This window comes from Petaurus breviceps, unplaced genomic scaffold (genome assembly GCF_028583685.1).
Source record: "Petaurus breviceps papuanus isolate PSGF00001 unplaced genomic scaffold, PetGlider_PUasm1.0 90779, whole genome shotgun sequence".
Classification (NCBI taxonomy): Eukaryota; Metazoa; Chordata; class Mammalia; order Diprotodontia; family Petauridae; genus Petaurus; species Petaurus breviceps.
The window spans coordinates 7,378,705-7,402,610 of NW_027187344.1; the positions used below are offsets into that span (position 1 = coordinate 7,378,705).

General features: G+C 43.0%; 2 protein-coding genes and 1 long non-coding RNA gene across 3 annotated transcripts in view; 1 reads left to right on the forward strand and 2 right to left on the reverse strand.

Moving 5' to 3' along the window:
* AIF1L (allograft inflammatory factor 1 like) overlaps nucleotides 1-23,906 on the reverse strand; it is a 79,546-nt gene that overhangs the window by 31,239 nt on the left and 24,401 nt on the right. The window contains exons 2-3 of the mRNA XM_069069341.1: nucleotides 7,888-8,010; nucleotides 7,553-7,614 (exon numbers count right to left, since the gene is read on the reverse strand). Of these exons, the coding sequence (XP_068925442.1) occupies nucleotides 7,553-7,614; nucleotides 7,888-7,930 (105 nt within the window). The 5' untranslated portion in view covers nucleotides 7,931-8,010. The remainder of the gene's footprint in view (nucleotides 1-7,552; nucleotides 7,615-7,887; nucleotides 8,011-23,906) is intronic.
* Nucleotides 8,200-12,288, forward strand: LOC138147108 (uncharacterized). The gene is made up of 2 exons (XR_011164706.1): nucleotides 8,200-8,391; nucleotides 12,060-12,288. It is a non-coding gene; the product is annotated as an uncharacterized lncRNA (long non-coding RNA).
* Nucleotides 12,432-23,906, reverse strand: part of LAMC3 (laminin subunit gamma 3) — an 87,252-nt gene continuing 75,777 nt past the window's right edge. The window contains exons 25-28 of the mRNA XM_069069340.1: nucleotides 16,974-17,173; nucleotides 16,301-16,447; nucleotides 15,212-15,311; nucleotides 12,432-13,919 (exon numbers count right to left, since the gene is read on the reverse strand). Of these exons, the coding sequence (XP_068925441.1) occupies nucleotides 13,669-13,919; nucleotides 15,212-15,311; nucleotides 16,301-16,447; nucleotides 16,974-17,173 (698 nt within the window). The 3' untranslated portion in view covers nucleotides 12,432-13,668. The remainder of the gene's footprint in view (nucleotides 13,920-15,211; nucleotides 15,312-16,300; nucleotides 16,448-16,973; nucleotides 17,174-23,906) is intronic.

Consider the following 23,906-nt stretch of genomic DNA (forward strand, 5'->3'; position numbering starts at 1 on the left):
AAAGAAAGAAAGAAAGAAAGAAAGAAAGAAAGAAAGAAAGAAAGAAAAGTAGTAGGGGGAATTTTGGGAGCAAAGGAGTTACAGCCAGTATGAGGTATGGGAGAGCATAGAACATAGGAAGTGCAGTCTAAGTCATTTTTACTGAGGAGGAACCTGAGGTCCAAGATTATAAGTCACTGTGGTATAGTAAAAAGAACACAGGGCTGAGGCCAGGTAGCACAGCGAGTAAGAGCACCGGCTCCAGTGTCTGGATGACCTGGAGATTGAATCCCAGGCTCAGACACTTAGCACCCACCCAGAAATACCTGGCTGTGTAACCTTGAGCAAGTTTCTTAACCCCGATTGCTTAGGGGAGGCCAGGTGGCTCAGAGAATAAGAGCACCGGCTCCAGTGTCGGGATGACCTGGGGATCAAATCTGGGCTCAGATACTCAGCACCGCACCCAGAAGTGACTGGCTGTATAACCTTGAGCAAGTTACTTAACCCCAATTGCTTAAAAAAAAAACACAGGACCTAGAAACAGGAGAGATTTGGGTTTGAGCCCCAGCTCTGGCATTTACTAATGATATGCCCAAGGAAAAGGGAATGGGCCTCAGTTTCCAGGACTGTAGCACACAGCCTATATAAGTTATGAATGTAAGAGACAGAGAGCATGCTGGGTCTGGAGTCAGGAAGACTCATTTTCCTGAGTCCAAATCCAGTATCAGACACTTACTATGTGTGTTCCTGCACAAATCACTTAACCCAGTTTGCTTCAGTTTCCTCATCTGTAAAATGAACTGGAGAAGGAAATGGCAAACCACTCCAGTATTTTTGCTGAGAAAAACCCAAATAGGGTCACAGAGTCAGACGCAACTGAAAACAACCAAACAACATAAATGCTAGCTATTTTAATAATAATCATTAGTTGTAGTATTTTAAAGAAGTATACCTGATATCTGCAGAATTTCTAGAAGCGATCAGTTAACCACTTGGGGAACTATCACAGAAAGCATTCACACTCTGGGCAAGAGTCAAACTTGAGGACTTCTGAGATCTTTTCTCAGAGTTGTAGGGTTTAGTGATTCAGTATGACACTATCTGATATGGAATGTGCTATGGGGGCCTTCTGGGCATCCCAACACCTTTGCTCCTTACTAGGTTTTAGCCAGAATCCTCTGATCTCATCCTGGTGAAGATAAACATTGGGGAGTCCAGCAAGAAATGTACGATTGGGCATCAGAGCTCGCTTTGCTATTTTCATCGACTGATTCTACAACCTGTTTATTACCAGACTCTGCCAGCCCAGCTGCCTGTTTCTTCCTGACTTAGCTGACTGTTCTGGACCCTACATCTTGTCTGCCTGTACCTTCCATACCCTGTCTGGTCTTGTTCTATCCCTTGGAGGGACCTATATGGCAGAATAGGATGAAAGGCATTTGTGCCCTGGACCTCATCCAGAGGGGTTCAATGTCTCAAAGGACTAAGACGATTTGAGTATAACCCTTGGGTCCCAATTCAGCCTTATAGAAAGTGGCCAGAGGGGCAACTAGGTGGCACAGTGAATAGAGCACCAGCCCTGGAGTCAGGAGGACCTGAGTTCAAATCCAGCTTCAGACACTTAATACTTACTAGTTATGTGACCTTGGGCAAGTCCCTTAACTCCAATTGCCCTGCCCTCCCCCCTCCAAAAAGTAAAAAGCAAAAGCAAAAAAAAGAAAGAAAGAAAGCTGTCAGTGTCTTTACTGGTATAGCACAGAAGTTTCTACAAGGCCAGGACTGTATTACTTGTGATCTGGGTAGTGCTTGTCAAATTGTAGGAGCTGTGTTAAGGTGATCACCAAGACCAAAGATCTCATATTCCCTGTGGAAGCTCTCTTTCCTTGAGAGGACATAAGCCTCTTGCTAATGATCAGAATGAGAGAAAAACAACCAATTATGCAAATGAGTCAAACCCCAAAGAAATTCCATCTTGGCCTCCCCATGACTCTGGTCCCAAAGCAGCCAGGGCCGGCTGAACCTTTGGTGGTGACACCGTATCTGGGGCTCACGTGGCAGCTTATCAGCCATCTCCTTTATAATATATTAAGGAAGAGCAAGAGAGAAGGGTGTTTTTGCAATGCCAACTGGGCACATTCACCCAGGCATATACAGGGTGGCACTGGGAGGCACACAGCGGTCCCAGGTACAGATGAAGACCCTCCCCTCCCCTGTGAGTGTATACCCACCCACCCTCTGCACACATTCAAATGGACTGTGCCTAGCTTTTTAGTGTGTGTGTGTGCGCATGCATGCACCTAGATCTTCAATGTTACTTTCTTTCTAAAGTGACCCTTCAGAAATAAGGTGGATGTAAAACTTTAAATGTCCTTTAAACCATGTGGGAGAGCCTAGGAGTATGGGGCTGGCCTTGGACCAGAGATCCTTATCCTCATAAGCAAGTGAGCACTATGTAAGAGCAAGGCTGCAACAGGCTGGTGAACCAGAGCCAGGTCAGACTGTCTCTACAAAAGCCAGTCAAATGCCACCCTGAAGGTTTTGACTCTCCTGAGTTCATAAGACCATCACAAAATCCTAGATTTAGAGCTGGCAGAGACATTAGAGATCCAGTCTCCCCTCCCCTTCTCCTCTTCTTATTTTGCAAATGAGGAAGTGACTAACCAGAGGACACACAGTCAATAACTAACAGAACTGGGATTAGAACCCAGATCATCTGACACCAATCCAATTACCCTTTCCACTCCACTACAATTTTCCCAGACTAGGCAGAGGCAGCCTGGGCATTCTAAAGCTCTGCCCACACAATCCTGGGCCTCCTGGCCCCTGTGGGAAGTCAGAGCAATTTTCTCCCTTTCCCATATAAGGCTGGACCTGGCTGGCCTGGGGTCGCCCCTTTCCTGTCATCTGGGCTGTGGAGAATGTCAGCTATGTGGGGGGAGTGGGGAGCAGTGCTCAGGCCCTAATCTCCATAGTCCTTTAGACAAAATACACACAGTGAGAAAACAAAAACAGAAGGCTAGGGCTGAACTGTCCCCAGCCTGGACAGCAGAAGGGAGGGTCCCTGGCTTGCTCAGGAGAGAAGAGGAAGGAGCCATGGAATAGAACCAGAACAAGCCACCTTCCTCTGATGCCATCCCCCAGATTAGGGGCCAGATTCTTCAACCCCAAATTCCCCATGGGGAATGTTTCTATTTTTCTCTGTTTATCAGTTTTGTGACCTAGAGCCTTGGGTCACTGAAACCTCAAAGGACCTGGTGCTCGGATCAAAGGAGGCTGGGGATGGAGAGGTACTTTGGAGAGTCTTCTTGACCCTAACACCAGGCTGGGTACAGAGCAAATCAGTGTCTCCAAGCTCAACATGTTTGGTACCAAACAGAGGCTGCTCACGAGGATCTGAACTGAAGGTGCTTCCTCTCACAATGACCTCTATTCTTCTCCAGAGCAGGCAAGGGTGGCTGGGTGCCACTTTCAACAAGCAAGCCACTGGCTCAGTGTACACACACATATCCCCTTCCCACAGTTGAACCACCAATGTGATGGAGGACTCAAGTTTTTTTTTTGTTTGTTTTTTGGAGGGGGAGGAAGGGCAGTTGGGGTTAAGTGACTTGCCCAAGGTCACATGGCTAGTAAGTGTGTCAAGTGGAGGACTCAGTTCTTAAAAGTGATAGTTGTGGAGGGAAGGAGATGAGTTTATACATTCCCAGAATCTCAGGAGAGTTGGGAGGCCCTTCAGAAGTCATTGAGGCAAACTTGACCTTGAATGAAAATCCTACCCATAGCATCCTTGAAGTCTATGTAGGCTTTTCTTTGGGAAACTGCCTCCCCCAGAGTCATAACTAGTAATATTGGGGCCAGAACAGCAAACTGTTTCTGGGGCAACTGGCACAGAACATGGCCCCAAATCAACTTTTCAACTGATACAACACAAGGGTGCTGGTGGACAGTCTAGGAGGAGCAGTCCTAGTGTTCAGGGGGAGCAGCCCAACCACGAGCTTCATTTCTTAATTAATTCTTTTTGCTCCCTAGTTGCTAAATTCTCTTAGTTCTGTGCTACTGAGAGATTCGTCTCCACTGCAGTGTTCTTGGTACCCTGTACATTTGGTACCCTAAATATTCATCAGTGGGCGAATGAGCGAAAACAACCATAGTATATGAATATAATAGTATATTATTGTGCAGGAAGAAACAGCAAATTCAATGAATCCAGAGTAACATGGGAAGGCTTGTATGGACTGATATAGAATATAAAGACATAGAACATACCCTGATATAGAATGAAATAAACAGACCCAAAAGGACGATATGGACAATAACTTCAATAATATACATGAAAAGCCAGTAACAGTCCTAGAGAACTGATAATGAACCATAGCTCCCAGCTCCCAAGTAGAGAGGGAGGAGACTGCCAGGACAGAACTGTATACGTAATATTATATATACATTGTCAGATGTAATATTATATACGTTGTCCGTAGGTCAGGTGTTTCATTGATAATTTTTTTTTGTCCCGGGGAAGGTTTGACCTGAAGTTGGGACAGGAGTAGGGTATTTCTAACCCCCAAGAAATGATTTTAATGGGAAAGACATCAATAAACATTTGAAAAATAAACTTTGGTACCCTAAAACAAAGCTCTAATTGCTTCAAGTTTGTTTTTTTGTCTTTGGTGCCCCACCCTGTCCATTCCCTGATGGCCCACCATATCACTACAACTATCCACAAGTGTGCCAGAGGAGATCTGAACCCATGCACAAAGCTTTTGTACAAGCATCTCTTAGATTCTAATCTTCTAAATGTTGCTAGTGCTCATTTTGTCTCTAAGCACAGTGGAAAATACAAAATCTTTTGGGGGGACTCACCCCACCATTCCTGAGCCTGCCATGCAGCTCACCATTGACCCTCAACTATCAACTCACCCTAGTCAAGTTCTACAAGGTACACAGAGCCCTCCTAGCCTACATTACTAACACAGTGGCTTCTGTGGCAGCAGAAAGCTGCTGTCACTTTTGGGTATGTTTGGGGCTCAGGTGATGAGGGCTTGGCCCCTAGGATTACAAAACCAGATAGCACCAGGTTAGGTTGAGACCAGGCCCCACCCAAGGGTCAGGGAGAAAGAAACAAATAAACATGGAATGGACTAGCTCCAGAGGCCCAACCAAAGGTCTCACTAACAGATTTCCTCATCTCGACCCCATTCAAGGTAGAGTCCACACTGGTCACTAAAATACAAAGCTCCTCCCTTTCCCTCAGTCTCCCTCAGTCTCTCCCAAAGCTGGTCCTCTACTTCCTGTTTGACCTTGGGCAAATTACTTAACCTCAGTTTCCTCATCTCTAAGATTCCAGGGGAGAGGAAATAGATGATCTCTAAATCCCTTCTACCCTAAAATTCATTGTTTCTAAGACTCCCACCCCATTCCACCCCACCCCAGATCCCTGAAGGGTGTGGCTGGTTGAGGAAACAGCCAGCTAAGCCTGCCTCACTCCATTGTTTCTCCAGGCTGACTGCGTTCCCCAGTTCTGACTTCAGCAGCCAAATGCTCAGGGTCCTGCTGGCTTTGGGTGGACTCGTCCAGCATGTAACTCAAGCCTGGGCTGGAGAGGCCCCACTGGGACCTGGAAGAGGTTAAAGCACCAGGATCTTGTCCAGTGGCCTCATAAAGAGCCAAGAATGAGTATGAGTCTGGCAGTATCTTCCTGATGACTTGCCAGGCAACTCCTCAGCAGGGCTGACCTGAGAATGAACAGAAGCATCTTCCAGAAGGGCTTTGGGTACCCTATCTAAAACCCTTTTCCAGGGAAGAAGGGCTATGAGGGGCAGAGGGTATAGGATGAGTCAAATCATTTGGGGGTCTTGGAGACACAGGATATGCCTGGAAACCCTAGAAGTTCCTCTGCTCCCCCAAATCTCTAGTGTCTGGAGGAAGTACCCCATACTACTAGACAAACCACAAAAACAAATAGCCTGGTAGGATAGGAAGCATGCCACTGCATTTGCCCCACATGCCTTGCCTTAGCACACATTGCCCAGCTCCAATACCACACCAGAGGGACAGACTCTGGAGAGTAAGTCTCAGTGGTACAGTAATTCAGCATGAGGGGTAAAGGTATATACTGGGAGGGTGTCAGGTCTTAGGGGAGAGGGATGGGAAGTCTGTGGAGCATACTTAAAAGACCTGGAACTAGAATACTCTCTCTCTCAAAACTACTAGTTGGGTGGTCCTAGGCAAGTCTAAGATAAGTCTTATCTCTAAAATGGAGAGGTTAATAACCATTGTTCTATTGGCCCTAAGAGGATTCTTGTTTCAAGAGCACACTGCAAACCTTAATGCACTATATAAATAAAGCACTATATAAAACTAGGTACTACTATTATCATTAAGGCAGAGTTTGAGAAGGATTAGTTTTCCACGTAAAAACCTTATTATTTCACTGAAATTATACATGTCAGGTATCCCCCCCCTCCAGGATTAAACTTCCCATTCTTCTTTAGGGTTAAAAGGATTTCCTTATATAAACTATGATTAAAAAAATAAAAAAATAAAATCCCTTTTCTCTCAGTTCTAACATGTAAGATAGCACTACTCTTTGCCTCCCTGTGGGGAAGTTCGAAGAGTTATGAAGGAAGCATAGAGGTGGGAAGTTTGTCAGTGGGGAAAGAGTCATGAGTGGTACTCCCTGAGCCCAGCTTGTAGCTGGGGTGGGGGAAAAGGGACAGAACATGAATTTAGTCCATGAAGCCTAAAGAAAAGAGCCATGATTTCAGAGTAAAGAGACCTGAGTTCTTGACCCAGCTCTGAGTGACCTTAGTCAAGTGATTTGACTTGACTCTCTGTGCCTCTCTTTCCCCATCTGTTAAATGGAATTGAACCAGATATCAAGTCCAGCTCTCATCTACTTTGTTCCAAAGTCCTATCCTGCTCTAACTTTCTATGATTTTATGACTTCTAAACTGGCCTTTAAGTCATTTGCTTTGAGGTTGGGAGTCCCTGGCCAAGGGAAAGGCAGAACCTCACTCACCAGCAATGGGCTATCCCTGCCCCCACTTTTCTTGGTTGGAAATTAACAATTTGCAACCTGAAACTTCAGTGACCTTGAGCAAATTGGGAGAAGGATCTAACTTGTTTAGCGGTGGGGGGAATGGGTCAATTGGGAGGTATATTTAGAAAAGAAGGTGGAGAAACTTGTGGAAGAGGAGAATTTAAGTAGGGGGTGGGGAAAACAGATCTATTCCAATCTTGGTCTCGAGGACAAGAATAAAGGAGAGGAAGGAGGGAAAAAAGAGCTCAATGAACTTTTAAGTTGCAAATGTGAATGGAGGCAGATTCCAAACTTCTTTCTAGAAGGGACAGAAATATTTCCCAAAGGAAGATAGAAATTTGGTGGGGGGGAGGTTCCAGGGTAGCAGAGACCCAGGGGGCCAAAATATACTCCCCGATTCACTGTGCTTATGGGAAAAGAGTCAGAAGCAAGGGAACCCTCTCCCAACGTGAGCCTGCCCGGACTCATGGTCTGACCTACGGATCGATCAGAGGGAAGTTTTTCCAGCCACCTAGAGGCAGCCAATGGCTTTCTTACCCTGTTAATTTCCTCCAGCCTCCTCCCCTGCCGGGCTTTCAGCAAGCCGAATGCTTTCCCTCCTGTAGAAAACAAAGAAGAGAGGGTAGTTTTGAAGGGAGCGAGGAAGGTGCTCATCTCTTCCAAGAGGCATGATTCCCTCTTCCCAAAACTTACTAGGCTGTAAAAAGTTAACTTGGAAAACCCCAAGCGAGACAGAGCGTTGGAGGACTATGGGAAGTGGTTTGGGGCTACGCAGGTGTCGGAAGAAGGATGGGGGGAAGTGGGGGGAAGGATGGAGGTAGATTGGGAGGGAGGCGTCAGGGGAACGGGGAGACAGAAAGAGATTCTCTTACCTTGGAATCTCTTGCTCAGGGCTACAGACATGCCAAAGTCCATCTTTCAGGCTTTCTGGTGTGAAACCTCCAAAGGAGAGTCTGCGGAGTGGGCTGTGGAGTCCTCTGGCCAGAGGCGGCAGTGGCTGGGGGCAGCAGAAGGGCGGAGGGACCGGCAATGCTCCGGACACACCCCCCCCCCCCCCCCCCCGCCCCCCCTTCCAAGACAGCCCAGCCTCTTGAATGCAACTATTATGTAGGACAACTGAGACAGCCCAGACCCTCTGCTGGAGAAAAGGGAAGAATGCAGAAGCCAGTCCAGCCCGCCTCAACCTGTTGCTGTCCTCCTAGCCAGAGGGAAGTTTTAACCCTTGCGTGCCCCACCCCCTCACCCCTGCCATCAGAATCTCCTACAGAAGTCCCCCGTATATACTCAAGGGGAAGGCATGTTTGCGTTTTGAGGCCACAGATTCCCTGAAGGATTAAGGTGCGCCTGCCACGAGAGTGGCAGACATACGGTGTCAAGTAAGTCCAGGATGGAATGCTGGTCTGTGAATCAGCAAAGGAGCAGTGTGGAGGGGGATATCTAGTCGAAACACTCCATCTCTGAGCCGTGGGCATTTTCTCTGGATGTTTCCCATACCTGGAATGCTCTCCATCCTCTGATCTGACTACTGACCTCCCTGACCTTTAATTCCCGACTAAATCCCATCTTTGACAGGAAGCCTCCCTCAATCCTCTTAATTTCAGTGTTTTTCCTGTTAATTATTTCCTACTTATCCTGTATATAGCTTTTATTTTTTTTGGTCTCTTTTTGCATATTGCCTTCCCCCATTAGATTATAAATTTCTTAAGGTCGGGGACTGTATTTTGCCTCTTTTTGTACCCCCAGTGCTTAGCATAGTGCCTGGCACATAGTAAACACTTAAATGTTGATTGATTGATTGTGACTTTGGGCAAATCACTGCTCTGAGCCTCAATTTCACTGACTGTGAAAGTTTTGCTTATCTGGATAGCTCTTAGACACGCTGTGAGGACCAATGAAGTAAAATATGTAAAATATACTTGAATTCTTCTTTGGGACAAAAAGATAAAAGGCAACCTAGTGAAGTGGGAAAAATATTGGCCTTCAAATCAGGAGAGAGCTGTGTTCAAATTCTGGCTCTGATATTCACTAGATGGGTGGCCAGGTCACTTCACTACTCTCTGAGTAGGGTGAGCCAGTTTCTTGATCTTTTTTTTTTTCTTTTTGGAGGGCAATTGGGGTTAAGTGACTTGCCTAAGGTCAGATGGCTAGTTTTTTTGATAAGTGTCTGAAGGTCAGATTTGAACTCAGGTCCTTCTGACTCCAGGGCCTGTGCCCTATTCACTGCACCACCTATCTGCCCCATATTTCTTTATCTTTAAAATTAGGGTGATCAGGGTGGCCAGGTGGCTCATTGAGTAAGAGCACCGGCTCCAGTGTTGGGATGACCTGGATCAAATCTAGGCTCAGATACTTAGCACCACACCCAGAAATAACTGACTGTGTAACCTTGAGCAAGTTACTTAACCCCGTTGCTTTAAAAAAAAAATAAAATTAGGGTGATCCTTTCACGATCTGCCTCATTTGGCCCATTTGAGCAAGGTGAACCTCAATTTCTTCATATTCAAAATAGTGTTACTAATGCCTGTATTGCCTACCTCATGGGGTTGTTTGAGGAAAAAACTTTGTAAGCCTTCAAGTTTTATAGAAATGTGCTATTATTAAAGAAGTATTGAGGCATTTGGAGAAGGGAATGGCAGACTACTCCAGTATCTTTGCCAAGAAAACCCCAAATCGGGTCACAAAGAGTCAGACAGGACTGAAAAAGGACTGAATAACAAAATGACACATCACTATTTGATAGAAGGCTCATAGTTCCAGAGCTATGGAAGGGACCTTAGTGGTCATCTAACCCAACTGAGGAAACTGAGGCCCAGATAAGACTTGCTTTTCAAGTCACGCTATTGGTAAAGGTGGGAGCTCATTGCAACTCAAGTCCTCTGACTCCAGATTCAATCCTCTTTCCACTTCATAGTGATACTTTTGCAAACATCATGACCCTCTGGAGATAGGCTCTTGGATTCTTTTCCTTATAGAAACATTAGAGGCCAATGAACAGGTCACTGTTTAGTAAGGGATGGGACTGGAAAAAAAAAGAGGTGATTTCTAGTCTACAGTATTGGTAGGAACAATTACATCTAAGGATTATGATGGTGAAAGGAAAGCAGTGGAAGCAAACAAAACAATATCAGGGTAGAATTCAGATGCTCAAAGCCTAGAAATCCTGCCTCATCCTAGCTGGGCTGGCTGTATATGTTTACCCAGCCTTCCTAAATCTTACTGCTTCAGTGGCAGTAAGGAGTTCCTCCTTTATTTCCTGACCTCAACAATTGTGTGGTGTTAAAAACCAGATGTTGAACAGCTGCCTTGCTCCTCCCCGGGGTGGCAGGGACAGTGATTTCTTGAAGGAAATCAGATCGTTAACAATAGAAAGTCATGGGACTTCCATGTCCCCCATAACTGTAAGCTAGAAAATGGAACATAGATAGCTTTCCCATCTTTTTGAATGCATGGAGGGAGTCAAAAGAGCCTTGAGCTAATAAAAAGAGTCGTAGCCTGGAAAACAATCACCAGAACCAGCATTGTCACTGGAGCCACATTAGCTATGATAGAATGTAAGAGAGTAAGGATTGTCCCATTCTTTGCATTCATAGCATCAGTACCATGTGTGTATCATCAGGGCCTGGTGATTAGTAGGTGTGTAATAAATGCTTTTTGACCGACTAACTGAATGAAAGACAAGGACAAAGGTCTACTTGATAGTCAAATCAAAAAGATTGTTATATATCTTTATATATAAGGATTGATAGTAATGACTAACATTTTATGTAGCACTTTACAAATATCACATCATTTGGTTCTTATAATAACCCTGGGAGGTAGGTGCTTTTACTGATGAGGAAACTGAGGCAGGCATGTTATTAAGTGACCTGCCCAGCTTCACACAGCTAGTGAGTATATGAGGCTAAATTTGAACTCAGGGTTTCAAGGTAACTCCAGGTCTAGCATTTTCTATAAAATATATCCCTTAGCTTGACTATTACTCCTGCCCCACAGCTGTCCTTTAGCAGCACCAGACTATACTGCAAGCAACGTCCTAGCTAGCCTTCCTGACCCTTGTATTTTTCTCATTCTAATCCTAAGTATGTTGCTGGACTTAAATACCATTTTTATCAAGTCACTCTCTGACTCAAAACTTCCTGCATTTTCACAGGGTTGTCTTCCATGCCTATATTTCTCTCCTTACTCATTTCTGTCTCCTGGCTCAACTTACTTCATTCAAGTCTCAGCTAAAAACCCCACCTTCTACAAGTCCTGATTCACCTTAATGCTACTGCCTTCCTTCTGGTGATTCTTGACCATTTATTACCCATTAGAATGTGGGCTCCTTGAGAGCAGGGACTCTTTGGGGTTTTTTGGCCTTTCTTCATCTTGCCAGACCTTAGCATGGTACCTGGTACACAGTTTGAGTTTAATAAATGCTTGTGGGCTGTTTCCTGCTAGATCAATTTAAGTTGTCTCTCCCTGGCTTTCCAGTGACTTGGCTGCCACCAAATTACTTTGTATGCTTTTATTTACGTTTTATGTATTTTTTTTATATACTTATGTGTATATGCTGCCCCCCTCCCTGCCCCCATTGAATGTAAACTCTTTGAGGGAAGGTAATGTTTTATTTTTGTCTTGGTATCCACAGTACTCAGAACAATGCCTGGTAGTAAAAGGTGCTTCATATATGCCTGTTCATCGTTTGATTGACAGATATGTGTATGCATATGTGTGCCCTCCCCCATCTCCCCACAAAGCAGCAGTATCAGAATAAAACTCAAATATCCTTCTAAGGCGTTTGATTTCTAGATTAGGCAGAAGGGCTTTATGCTATTATTCTGTCTCTAGACCACATTCTAAGGTGTTGCCTTCTACTTGAAAAACCGTTGGGGATCTGGGGACCCTTCATTTCATGTCTCTGTTTACAGCCACGAATCTATGCAGAGAGTTGGTGGGGAAGGGAGGGAGGTGGCAGCATTCAGAGAAGTGCTCAAACCTCCCATCTCTCTGTTTTCTCCTACCCCATGCACCAGGATCCCTCATTTCTGTTTCTCCTTTCTAGCCCCTCAAGGCCCTTCCAGCATGCATGCCTTGATCTGTTCCAAGCCTGGAGGTCAGGATTGGAGGAGGGAGCACCTGACTAGATGAGCTGAAGCAGGGAGATCTCTTCCAGGCTGAGGAGATGCAGAAGTCAGCCTTTTGGCCTTCTGAGCTCCAATATGGACTCCATTCCTTTGGTTGCTTCCCTATGTGGGCTGTGGAGGGTGGCTAATAAAGTCCAACAGGAAACTGGGCTGCTGAGTCAGAATCATTCTAGCGGACAGAAATATCTGTGCTCCTGTCTAGCCTCTGACCCAGGCCTGCAGTCTTCTTCCCTCCAAGGTTCAGGCAATTTCAAAATGAATTCCATGTGGCATTACATAGTGAAAGGGCCTCAGTGCAATGCAAAGGGCTATCAAGGGAGAATTCCTTGAGACTAATTAATTCCAAGAAACAGAAATTAAGCATTAGAATAAGCCAAAAGAAAAAGAGAGAGAGAAGACACTAGGAGGGAGAGAGAGACAAGATCCTGCAGACCTGCCTAACTGATCAAGCAGTGGACTCAGGAGTCATTTGGTTTTGAGTTCTACTGCTGAAAAACTCCATGTGCTTATTTGATTTCCCAATCAGTGAAATGGGTATGTGTGTGTGTGGTGGGGGGGGGAAGTGGTGGAGACATTGATCCCAATCTGGATGGGAGCTAGAGAGCTAGGAGGTGAAGAACTGGAAAGGGGTAAGGTTGGGGAACACACACATCCCCCTGAATCTTGTAGCCTGAGCTAGCCTGTTTCTCCAGTGATTATCAGTAGCACCTGCCAGTCCTCCCAGCCCAAGGGAGGCAAGAACTCTGTCCACTCCTCACTGGGCTCTTGAGAGCTGGTACATGGGCACCTGTAGGCTGATAAGCAAAGGGACTCCAGAGCTCACCTGGCAGCATGAATGAATATGAGTGGGATATGTGCATACTGGCAATAACACGGTGAGAGGTCTGTCTGTGGGGATGTGCCATATGGATGGGTGTGCACACACATTGATATGAGTGTGAGCACATGTGGATGAGCATAAGCACACACTCTTGTGTATACATGAGTTGTTACAGAAGAGGGAATTGTATTCATGGAACAGGAATGTGTACCCAGGTGGTTATTTCTATAAGCACATGTTGGTATTGGTCTGTGGGTATGCAGAAATGTACATACACACATACACACAGTGGTGTGGGTGTGAACATACTCAGTAAGATAGGGTACGTGCATATAGGTAGAAGGATGCCCACAGACATGTTGCTATGGGTGTATAAACACGTTTCTCTGAGTCTTTATGTGCCCACTTGGTGGTACAGCTGAGGAGACACTTGTTGGCATGAATGGTTGTACAGATGTGGGCATTTATGTATAATGCCTGATAAGCATATACAAAGGTGGGTATATGCACATGCATGTTGACATGGATGTCTGTACCTGTGTACAGGTTTCTGTGGCCATATGTTGGCATGAATACATATTCACATTGGGGTGTACCTGTGTGTATACACATGAGTCAGTGTGTACCCACAGGGATATAGGGGTGTGTGTGTGCATATGCATGTGCATGTGTGTGTGTGCATGCACATACACACATGGGGGGGCTTCTCACTGCCAGCTGGCACAACCCTCAGGGATGCTGCGCAGAATGTCCTCCAGGTTCTGTTTGTCTGCCTGGATCTCCTTGAGGTCACTCTCCATCTCTTGGATCTGGAGCTCCTGCTCTTCTGCCTCCTGCTGCAGCAGGCTCAGTTTCCCCTGCAGGGGACCCTGTCCATCCAGGTGCTGCCTCAGTGGCTCCAGCTTCTGCTCCGTCTCATTCAGGACTGAGGTTAGAGCCTGGTGGGTATCCAGCTTCCCTGGGGTGGGGGGAGGGAAGAGGAAAGAAGAATAACCACTATGCCTCAGCTCTCCCAAGCCAAACCCCAAGATCCCCCTGCTAATCATTCTGTGGGGCCAGCAGCTCCAGGATGGCCAAGACTCTCCCCCTGCACAGCCAGGCACTCTTAGCTGGAGTCCATTTTCAGCCTATTGTGTGCATGAAAGAACTTGCTTACCCCAGATGACACATCCTTCTAAGAAACTTTCTCTGGTCCCTCTTCTTCCTCAATTTTTCCTTTGCCTAAATCTCTCTTTCCAGAGAATCACATTCAACCTTGTATGTATAGGACATAGACATGTCCTATCTCTTTGGGGAGACTGTTAAGGGGAGGCACTGTGCCATTTATCATCTGTGCCTCCCTAGTTCCCAGCTTAGGGCCTTGAATATGAATGTGTGAGATAGAATGGAATGGAATTCAATCTTGAAAAAAGATTGCTAGGCAAGAGACAAGCTGGGGTAGTAGGAAAAGAGCCAGCCTCAGAATTAGATGGATCTGGGTGTTAGCCCTGTCTTGGGCTGTGTGACGCTGGGCAAGTCAGTTTACATGTCAAGGTTCTATTCAACCCTCTGAGGCTAGCAGATGCAGATCTGCATTAGGAGACAGAGTTCCTTCACCTGGAGTTTCTGGGTCCCCACATTCCCTACCGAACCATAGTATCTCTCTGAAGTTTTCCCTGACCATCCCAGCACACAGGCATCTCTCACTCTTCTGTTGTTGTCGTTCAGTCTTTTTTTCAATGTCATCCTTCTCTTTGAGACCCCATTTAGCTTTTTCTTGGTAAAGATACTTGAGTGGTTTGACATTTATTTCTCCAGCTCACTTTATAGAAGAGGAAATGGAGGCAAACAGGGTTAAGTGACTTGCCCAGGGTCACACAGCTAGTAAGTGTCTGAGGTCAGATTTGGACTCAGAGATGAGTCTTCCTGACTCCAGGTTGGGCGTTCTATCCATTGTGCCACTTAGCTACATTATCTCTCTTCTCTACCCTCCTTCAATCATAAGTATCTATTTAAATCACCCATTGGGCACTTACCTGGGTACACAAACCACCTTGTGAATGATTTTGTCATGAGTCATCCCATCTTCCCTTTAAACTCTAACTACAGTGAGGGCAGGGATTGAATCTCATCTATCTCTGTATCCTCAGCAGAATTAAACAGAGTGCCTTGATATAGCAGTTACTTAGCAGTTAATAAAGATATGTTGGTGGTGATGAAGCCCTCCATGGGAGACAGGGGAGAGGGTGTCCTAAGAGACACAGTTCTTACCCAATCTAGTTAGCAGCACAGACAAAATCTTAATATCCATTTCCAAGGAGATCCGGGCTTCCCTTATGTTTCTTTCCACCTTGTTCAAGCCAGTCCCTACCTTTCAAAAGAGAAAGATGAGGTCCATGAGTCAGCTAGTCAGTAAACATTTATTAAGCACCTGCTGTGTGCCAGGCACTATGCTAAGCAATGGGGCTACAAAAAGAAGCAAAAGACAGTCCTTATCATCAAGGAGCTGATAATCTAATTAGGGAGACAACAAGCAAACAAATTTGTACAAACAAGCTATAAACAGGGGAAAATGGGAAGTAATTAACAGAGGGAAGGCACTAGAATTAAGAGGGCTGGTGAAAAGCTTCCTGTAGGAAGCAGGATTTTAGTTGGGACTTGAAGTCAGTGGAGATAGAGTATTTTGTTCAAGGAACAGCAAGGAGGATAATGTGACTAGATTGAGAAATATATGTGGGGAGAAGAGGGAATGTAATAGGTAAGAAGATTGGAAAAGTATACGGGTGGGGGCTGGAGGGGGGAAGCTGGTTTATGAAGGACTTTGAATGCCAAATGGAGGATTTTATATTTGATCCTGGAGGTAATAGGGAGCCACCGTAGTTTACTGAGTAGGAGAGTGACATGGTTGAATTTATACTTTAGGAAAATCACTTTGGCAGCAATGGAGGAAAGATTAGAGTGGGGAAAGATGAAGTAAGCAGACCCATCAGCTGGGTGTTGCAAGAATCCAAGTATAAGGGGATGAGGGCATGCACCAGGGTGGTACAATGTTAGAGGAGAGGAGGGAGCTTATTCAAAAGATGTTGCAATGGTGAAATCAACAGGTCTTGGCAACAGATTGGATATGAGGGGTGAGAGATAGTGAGAAGTTGAAGGTGATGCCTAGAATGAGAGCCCGGGGGGACTGGGGGGATGGTAATGCCCTCAACAGTAATAGGGAAGACAGGAGGGGAGGGTTTAGGGGAAAGATAATGAGTTCTGTTTAGGATATGTTGAGTTTAAGATATACCTGTATAACTGATTACAGAGAGGCCACCAACCAGGAAGAAATTAAGTGGGCTTTGAGAGCAGTCAACTTACCCACTCAACTTTCTCCATCTCCCTCCTTCGTTCCTTGGACACTGTCACCTGCCTGGAGATGTCTCGGAGGATTCCTTGTGCTTGGTTGGCAAGTTTGACAGCTTGGCGGTATTCCTGTTTACTTTCCCTCAGTAAGGCCTTGGAATGCTGGAGGAGAAGAACAGGACAAGATACAGAGTAGCCTGAGTGAATTACCACCATTTAACAGAAGATGATTATTTATCAGAACAAAGCCCAGGAACCCCAAGCATCACAGAAAGAAGGTCTCATTCAATTGTCCCAAAGTAAGAATGATAACTGAGGGGCAGCATTGTGTACTGGGGAGAGAGAGAGCTAGTCTCGGAGTCAGGGAGACCTGGGGTTCAAGTCCCATCTCTGACACATCTTGGACTAATTACTTAATCTTCTAGCTCTGGATCTATGAATATAGCACTCCTGAGTCATGATTCTTTCCACTAGCCCATAGTTCTTCGCCCAACCAAAGACTTTTTATGGGTGCTAAATAATGTTGGTTATAGAATGGTTGGCACAATCAGGGGTGGGGAGAAGGAATGCTTATCAGAATTGGATCCCACCTTGAAGCAGGAAGGTCAAATCTGATTGGCACAGTTCCCTTTCTACTGGCCCATAGGGAAAAGAGAATCAGCTTAAGGGCACAATCAGTTGTTCTGACCTTTGTCTTCTCTTTAGCCAATAGTTCAGCTTCCTTGGCCTTCTTCTTAGCTGTGGCAGAGACGGAAGCAGCATTTCCCAGCATCCTCTCTGCCTGCTTAGTCTTCTTCTGGGTGTCACCAATGAGTCTGTCTTGGATGGTCTTTGCCTTTTTCCTTAGAGCTGCCTGGTCCTTTGGCTGAGGAAATGTTTTTCTCATTTCTGCAAAACAGCAGTAAGACAGACAATGCCCTTGGAACTTTTGGCTTTAGATATTGCTTATTCATTCATTCAATAAAAGCATCATTGGATGGGAGAAGGAGCCCTGGAGTTGAGAGATCTGGTTTCAAATCCAATTTTAGACAATTATTAGTTGTGTGACCCTGGGGAAGTGACTTGAAAGCTATCTGCCTCAGTGTCTTTTTCTGTAAAATGAGGGTAGTAATACTTGTCCTCCCTAATGTTCAGGGCGTTTGTGAGGAAAGTGCTTTGTAAACCTTAGAGCACTATATAAATATGAACTATTATTTTTTCCATTAATAATCTTTATATTAATTTCATGTTGTTTTGAAAACACAGAAATGAGGTGGGGAAAAAACCCAAGGGGACAAATACAACCATAGAGTACAGTGTCTCCCAAAAGTTCTCAGTTTTCACAGGATTCTAAGGACAGGAGGGGAACAAGACCCCTATTTCATCTACTGTATAACTCAGTGAAAGGGATAAAACTCAAGTCTTGAAGGTGTGTGGCATAAGAGATGGGATTAGGAATGTGAGCTATTATTAACATGACTATTGCATGCATTATGTTAGGTGCTGAGACAAATATAAAGTTTAAATTGGACATAAGCTCTGCCCTCAAGAAGCTTTTAGTCTGATAATGCCTAATAATACATAAAGTTGTAAAAAAAAATTCTATGTAAGATTCATGAAAGAAAACCCAGGGAAGGCTTCATGGAGTAGGTGGTATTTGGAATTGATTAATTAACAAGTAAAGAGAGGAGTGAAAGGGGCAGGTAGGTGGCACAGCAAATAGAGTAGCAGCCCTGGAGGACCTGAATTCAAACTGGGCCTCAGACACTTAACACTTACTAGCTGTGTGACCTTGGACAAGTCATTTAGTCCAATTGTCCTTCCTTCCCCCCCAAAGAGAGAGAGAGAGAGAGAGAGGAGTAAAAGGCATTATAGAAGCATGAGCAAAGGCAAGGAGGCATTTTAGGTTGAGTTTGGTAGGACAGAGTCCATTTTGGCTGAACTATAGCATTCACGAAGGGAACTAATATGAGGAAAGGCTGGAAAGGTAGAGGGGTCCCTGATTGTGGAAGATTTTGAATGGCAGATAGAGAAGTTTGAAGTTTACTTGGTAGATTATAGATAGCCACTGAAGATGTTTGAGCAGAGGAAAATTAGTATGACCAAATCATAGCACTGATAAAGCATTTTTAAGTTTTTAATGTGCTTTAAGTTTGATCCTCATTTTGCCTTTCTTTGTACCCCTTGGACTTAGTAGTGTCTGACAGTAGGTGGTTAATAAATGCTTGTTGGGTTGACTTGATCCTCAGAACAACCCTATGAGAGAGTTGCAATTATTATTTCCATTTTATAGATGAAGAAACTAAAGCTGAGATAAGCTAAGTGACCTGTGGGAGGGCACCCAGCTACTACAGTGTGACACAATTCAAAGTCTAGCTTTCTTATTTCTTAGACAAATACGGTATCCACTGAACTGCCCAGCTGCCTCAAATCTATAGATAAGAGAGATTATTCCTTCAAGGTAAAATCAAATACCATAAAGTATCTGCTTGTATAGGTCAGGCCCAGGATCTGAGTTTGATTTCTCTCAATAAGAGTTATTAATAAAATTAAAAAAAATAATTTCCCACAGAATAAAGTGAGTTTAGTTCATCTTAGAATAAATAATAATAATGATAACAATGTACGTTTATATAACATTTAAAGGTTTGCAAAGCACTTTACAAATATTTCATTTTATCCTCAAAACAGGTAGGTGGATTTAAATAGCCCCATTTAACAGATGAGGATACTGAGGCAATCAGAGGTTAAGTCATTTGCCTTGGGTCACACAGTAGGAAGTATCTGAGGCTGGATTTGAACTCTATAAACAAGCATCAACTAGCAGTAGAGGAAGGTCCCAGATACAAGCTAAGAATTCAGAAATGTAAGCTTGGAACAATGTTTGTCAAGAACAAATCTTGATAGAAAATGCACTTGGAAGGAATAATAACTGATGTTTGTATAGTACCTCAAGGTTGGCAAAGAACTTTATATGGTTTATCTCGTTAGATCCCCATGACTGTCTGAGATAAGTACTAAAAAAGTGTTGGTATTATCCCAGCCTCCCTTAATCTTAGTTCCTTCCTTCCAAGACTACCCCTATTTCTCCTGTATATATCTCTGTATAGATATATTTGCATATTATATATATGCAAATATATATTTGCATATTGTGTCGCTCATAAGTCTGAGAGCCACAGGAGAGCTGGGATTGTTTTTTTGTCTCTCTTTGTATCCCTAGGGCTTAGCACAGTTCTTAGCATAAGGCAAATATGTAATAAATGCTAATTTATCAAATGCTTAATGAATTATTTTTAAATAAATTTAATAATTCGTAACTATATAATTTACTAACATGGAAAAATTAATTTCATTAAGCAAAAAGTGTTCAATAAATGCTAAATTGGCTGACTGACTAAACAGTTACCATCTTTACAGATAAGGCAACTACAGCTCAGAAATCATCCCTGGTCACATAGCTAGTAAATGTCAGGGATGGTATTTGAGCCCAAGTCTTTTGGACTCCAAGTTTAGAACTTAACCCACCACACCAGTCTCCTTCTCTGTATTTTATAGCTCCATATAGGAAAAAAAATTGTGATATGAAGAAACCTAACTGCCCTCCATGTCTGGAATGCTTGCTCTCCCTCCTCACCTGACCTCTTAGTTTCTCTGAATTCCTTCAAAAATTCACACGAATCCCGCCTTCTCCTGGAGGCCTTCCCTGATCCCTCTAGCTGCCAGGGTCTTCTCCTATGATATCACCTTCCTTCAGTTTGAATATATCTTGCCATATCTAGTTATTCTCAAGTTAGCCTACCTTAGATTAGTGGCTTCTTGGAGGACAAGGATAGTATTTTCACCTTTCTTTGCATCCCTAGGTGTTAACTAAGTGCTCAAAGTTGAGTTTAACAAATGCTCCTTTTGGTTTCAGACCAACACAAGAAAACTGAGAGAGACCTTGTTCTTTTATCTTCAGAAGGTTCTTCCATAGCAATTTTATCTTAGATGGGACAAGTCTGGACCCCCTCCATCCCCCTTTATTCACCCCAGCAGTTTCACAGCATCAAAAGGGTTTAATATACATATGAAAAACCTGGAATGTGGTTAGGTAAGATGGAAATAATAACCATGCCCCCTGGACTTAATTTTGTTCTCCAGTGTCCCTTCTTGTCATCCCCCTTCATTTGCATGGAAAAGCAAAATAATTTTAGAAAAGAGAAAGTGGCTTGCCCAGGATTTGGAGAATCCAGGGTAATTTATTGTAATTATGGTCTCTAGACTAGGAGATGTCAAAATCATAAGGATTTTTAAAGATACATAGGATTTAAAGAAACCAATTATGTTGAAGTACAGTTATCAAAGTATTTTTTTTTCCTTTTTGGAGGAGGGAAGGCAGGGCATTTGGGGTTAAATGACTTGCCCAAGGTCACATGGTTATTAAGTGTTAAGTGTCTGAGGCTGGGTTTGAACTCAGGTCCTCCTGACTCCAGGGCTGGTGCTCTATTCACTGCGCCACCTAGCTGCCCCTATCAAAATATAAAAAAAAACAAAAACTCAGGGACCCCATGTTAAGAACCTCTGCTAAATAGATGCAAATGAAAGTTTAGCAAGAGGAAATTAAGCATTAAATTATGTGGAATTTTGTGTCCTTCCTATAATAATATGTATCTAATTGCTTTGTACATGTTTGTATTGATTCACTTTGTATTTATGCTGCATATGGATGGTCTTGCTTCCCTCACTAGAATATAAATTCTTGTAGAATAGGTATTGTTTCATTCTTGGTACTTGTATCCCCAGATTCTAGAACAAAGAGGGGCTTAATAAATGCTTTTTGATTGATTGACTTTAAGTGAGATAGTGTATGGCTATTAGAATCCAGAAAATACAGTTCAAAAAGCAGATTTAAGATTTAAGGTTTAAAGATTAAACCAGGGAGACATTGGCATATGGGGTCAGAAATAACCTTCTGGAGAGGGAACAATCTTCTGGTAAACCAAAAGAAACATAGCATTTTATGGAGAGGGACAGAGGATCATAAAATCATTAAGAACTAGAAGGGACAAAGCCACTGGAGGTTTTTTCCTAGTTCAGTGATTGGGTTGTTAGGACTTTTGTCTTTATAAAAGAGCTATAGCAAATAGAGTCAAGATATAGCTGGAAAAAATATAACTGAGGCAATTTTCAGAGGAAGAAATTAAAATTATCTGTAGTCATATGAAAAAATGTTCTAAATCACTATTGATTAGAGAGATGCAAATCAAAATAACTCTAAGGTATCACATAACACATCAGATTGGCTAACACAATAAAAGAGGAAAATGATAAATGTTGGAGATGTGGGAAAGTTGGAACACTAATTCATTGTTGGTGGAGTTGTGAGCTGATCCAATCATTCTGGAGAGTAACTTGGAACTAGGACCAAAGGGCTATAAAACTGTGCATACCCTTTGACCTAGCAATACCGCATCTAGGGCTATCCCAAAGAGATCATAAAAATGGGACAAGAACCTACTTGTACAGAAGTATTTGTAGCATTGTGGTGGCCAAGAACTGGAAATTGAGGGGATGTCCATCAATTGGGGAATGGATGAACAAATTGTTGTGTATGAACGAAATGGAATACTATTGTTCTGAAATGATGAACAGGTGGACTTCAGAAAAACCTGGAAAGACTTATATGAACTGATACTGAGTGAAGTGAGCAGAACCAGGAGAACATTGTACACAGTAACAGCCACAGTGTGTGATGACTGATTTTGATAGACTTTGCCCTTCTCAGCAATGCAAAGACCTAAAACAATTCCAAAGGACTCATGATGGAAAATGATATCTACATCCAGAGAAAGAACTATGGAGTCTGAATGTAGAGGGAACCAAACTATTTTCTTTTTTTGTTTGTTTGTTTTTATCATGTTTTCTTCCATTCATTATAATTCTTCTATAGAACATGACTATTGTGAAAATATGTTTAATAGGAATGTATATGTAGAGCCTATATCAGATTATATACCATCTTGGGGAGGAGAGGGGGGAAGAAAATTTAAAACTTACAGAAATGAATGTTGAAAACTAAAAATAAATAAATTAACTTAAAAAAAAGAAATATAACTGAGCTCCATCCCACAACATCTCCACAAAGGTATAGAAAATGCCACAGATTGAGTTCTTATTGGACTCAGTAAAAAAAAAACAACAACCACAATGAGTCATTTTCCAGCTAAGGTCAGCAAAGGGAGAGTGGTCTGTGTACATTGAGGATGAAGGAATGGCCTTGTGGAGTATTCCGGGGGGAGAGTTGGGCCAGGACATGAAGGGATCCCAGATCCAACAAAGAGAGAACTGACCATGTGTAGAGTACAGAGATAGGTGCCAGCTGGCAGTTCTGTTGCTCACAACCCCGTTCTCAACTATCCCTAAAATCCTGGAATAGCACAACACTCAATATCCCAAGAAAGGAGCAGCAGGACCCTACAAGATACAAGCTCAGCATAGAAATTCCCTCCAGAAGTTTGCAGAGGCCAACTCTAACATAAATTCCAAAGTTAGGAGGCAATCTGGCAGAATAAGGAAACAACAACAAAAAAAGAATCTTCCCATAAAAAAACTCAGAAGAAAGTATGATTCTAAGACATCTACAAGCAAAGCCTTGAAGAAAAACGCACCTTGTTTAAAAAAACATACCAAGTTTACCTTCAGTTCTTAGAGATGAATCAAGAGTTAGGAAAAATAATTTAAAATGTTTTTATAAATGAAATGAGAATGCTATAGGAAAAAATTGGAAAAGAAATTAGCATTATGGAAGAAAGAATTGGAAAGGGAATTAACAAGAGGTACAAAACCAAAACCAGGCAACAAATTCTCTGAAAATTAGAATGAATCAAACAGAGGCTAGTGGCTCCGTGAGACAAGAAAAATTACTAAAGTCAAAAGACTAAAAAAATAGGGAAAAAATTCAAGGTATCCCATAATAAAAACAACAGACTTGGGAAACATTGAGGAGAGACAATTCAAGAATCATTTGATTACTGGAAAGTCATGACTAAAAAAAAAGCCTAGACATATTTCAAGAAATTATGAAAGAAAACTTCCCAAATCTCTTGGAACCAGTGAGTAAAGTGAAAATGGAAAGACTCCACTGGCTATTTCCCAAAATGAAACCCCAAAATGAAAACTCCCACAAACATAATAGTCAAAATCTGTCAAGGTCAAAGAAAAAAATACCACAAGTATCTATAAAGAAAGAATTCAAGTATCCAGGAGCCAAAGTCAGGATCATACATGATTTAGCAATCACCCCTGTAAAGGAGCAGAGAGCTTGGAATATAATATTATTGAAGGCAAAGGATATTGATTTATAGCCAAGAATAACTTACCCAGAAAAACTGAGTATAATCCTACAGAGGAAAAAATAAATTTTTAATGAAACAGAAGACTTCCAAGCACTCTTGATAAAAAAAAAATCAGAGCTGAGTAGAAAATCTAAAGTCAATACAGGAATCAAGAGAAATATGAAAAAAGTAAACATGAACCAATAATCATAAGGGACTAAACATAGATAAATTGTTCTCATTCTAATGTGGGCAGATGATACATCATATGTGCCCTCCAAATACTATCATCATTAGGGATCAAAGGAGGAGTTTAATTAAACAGA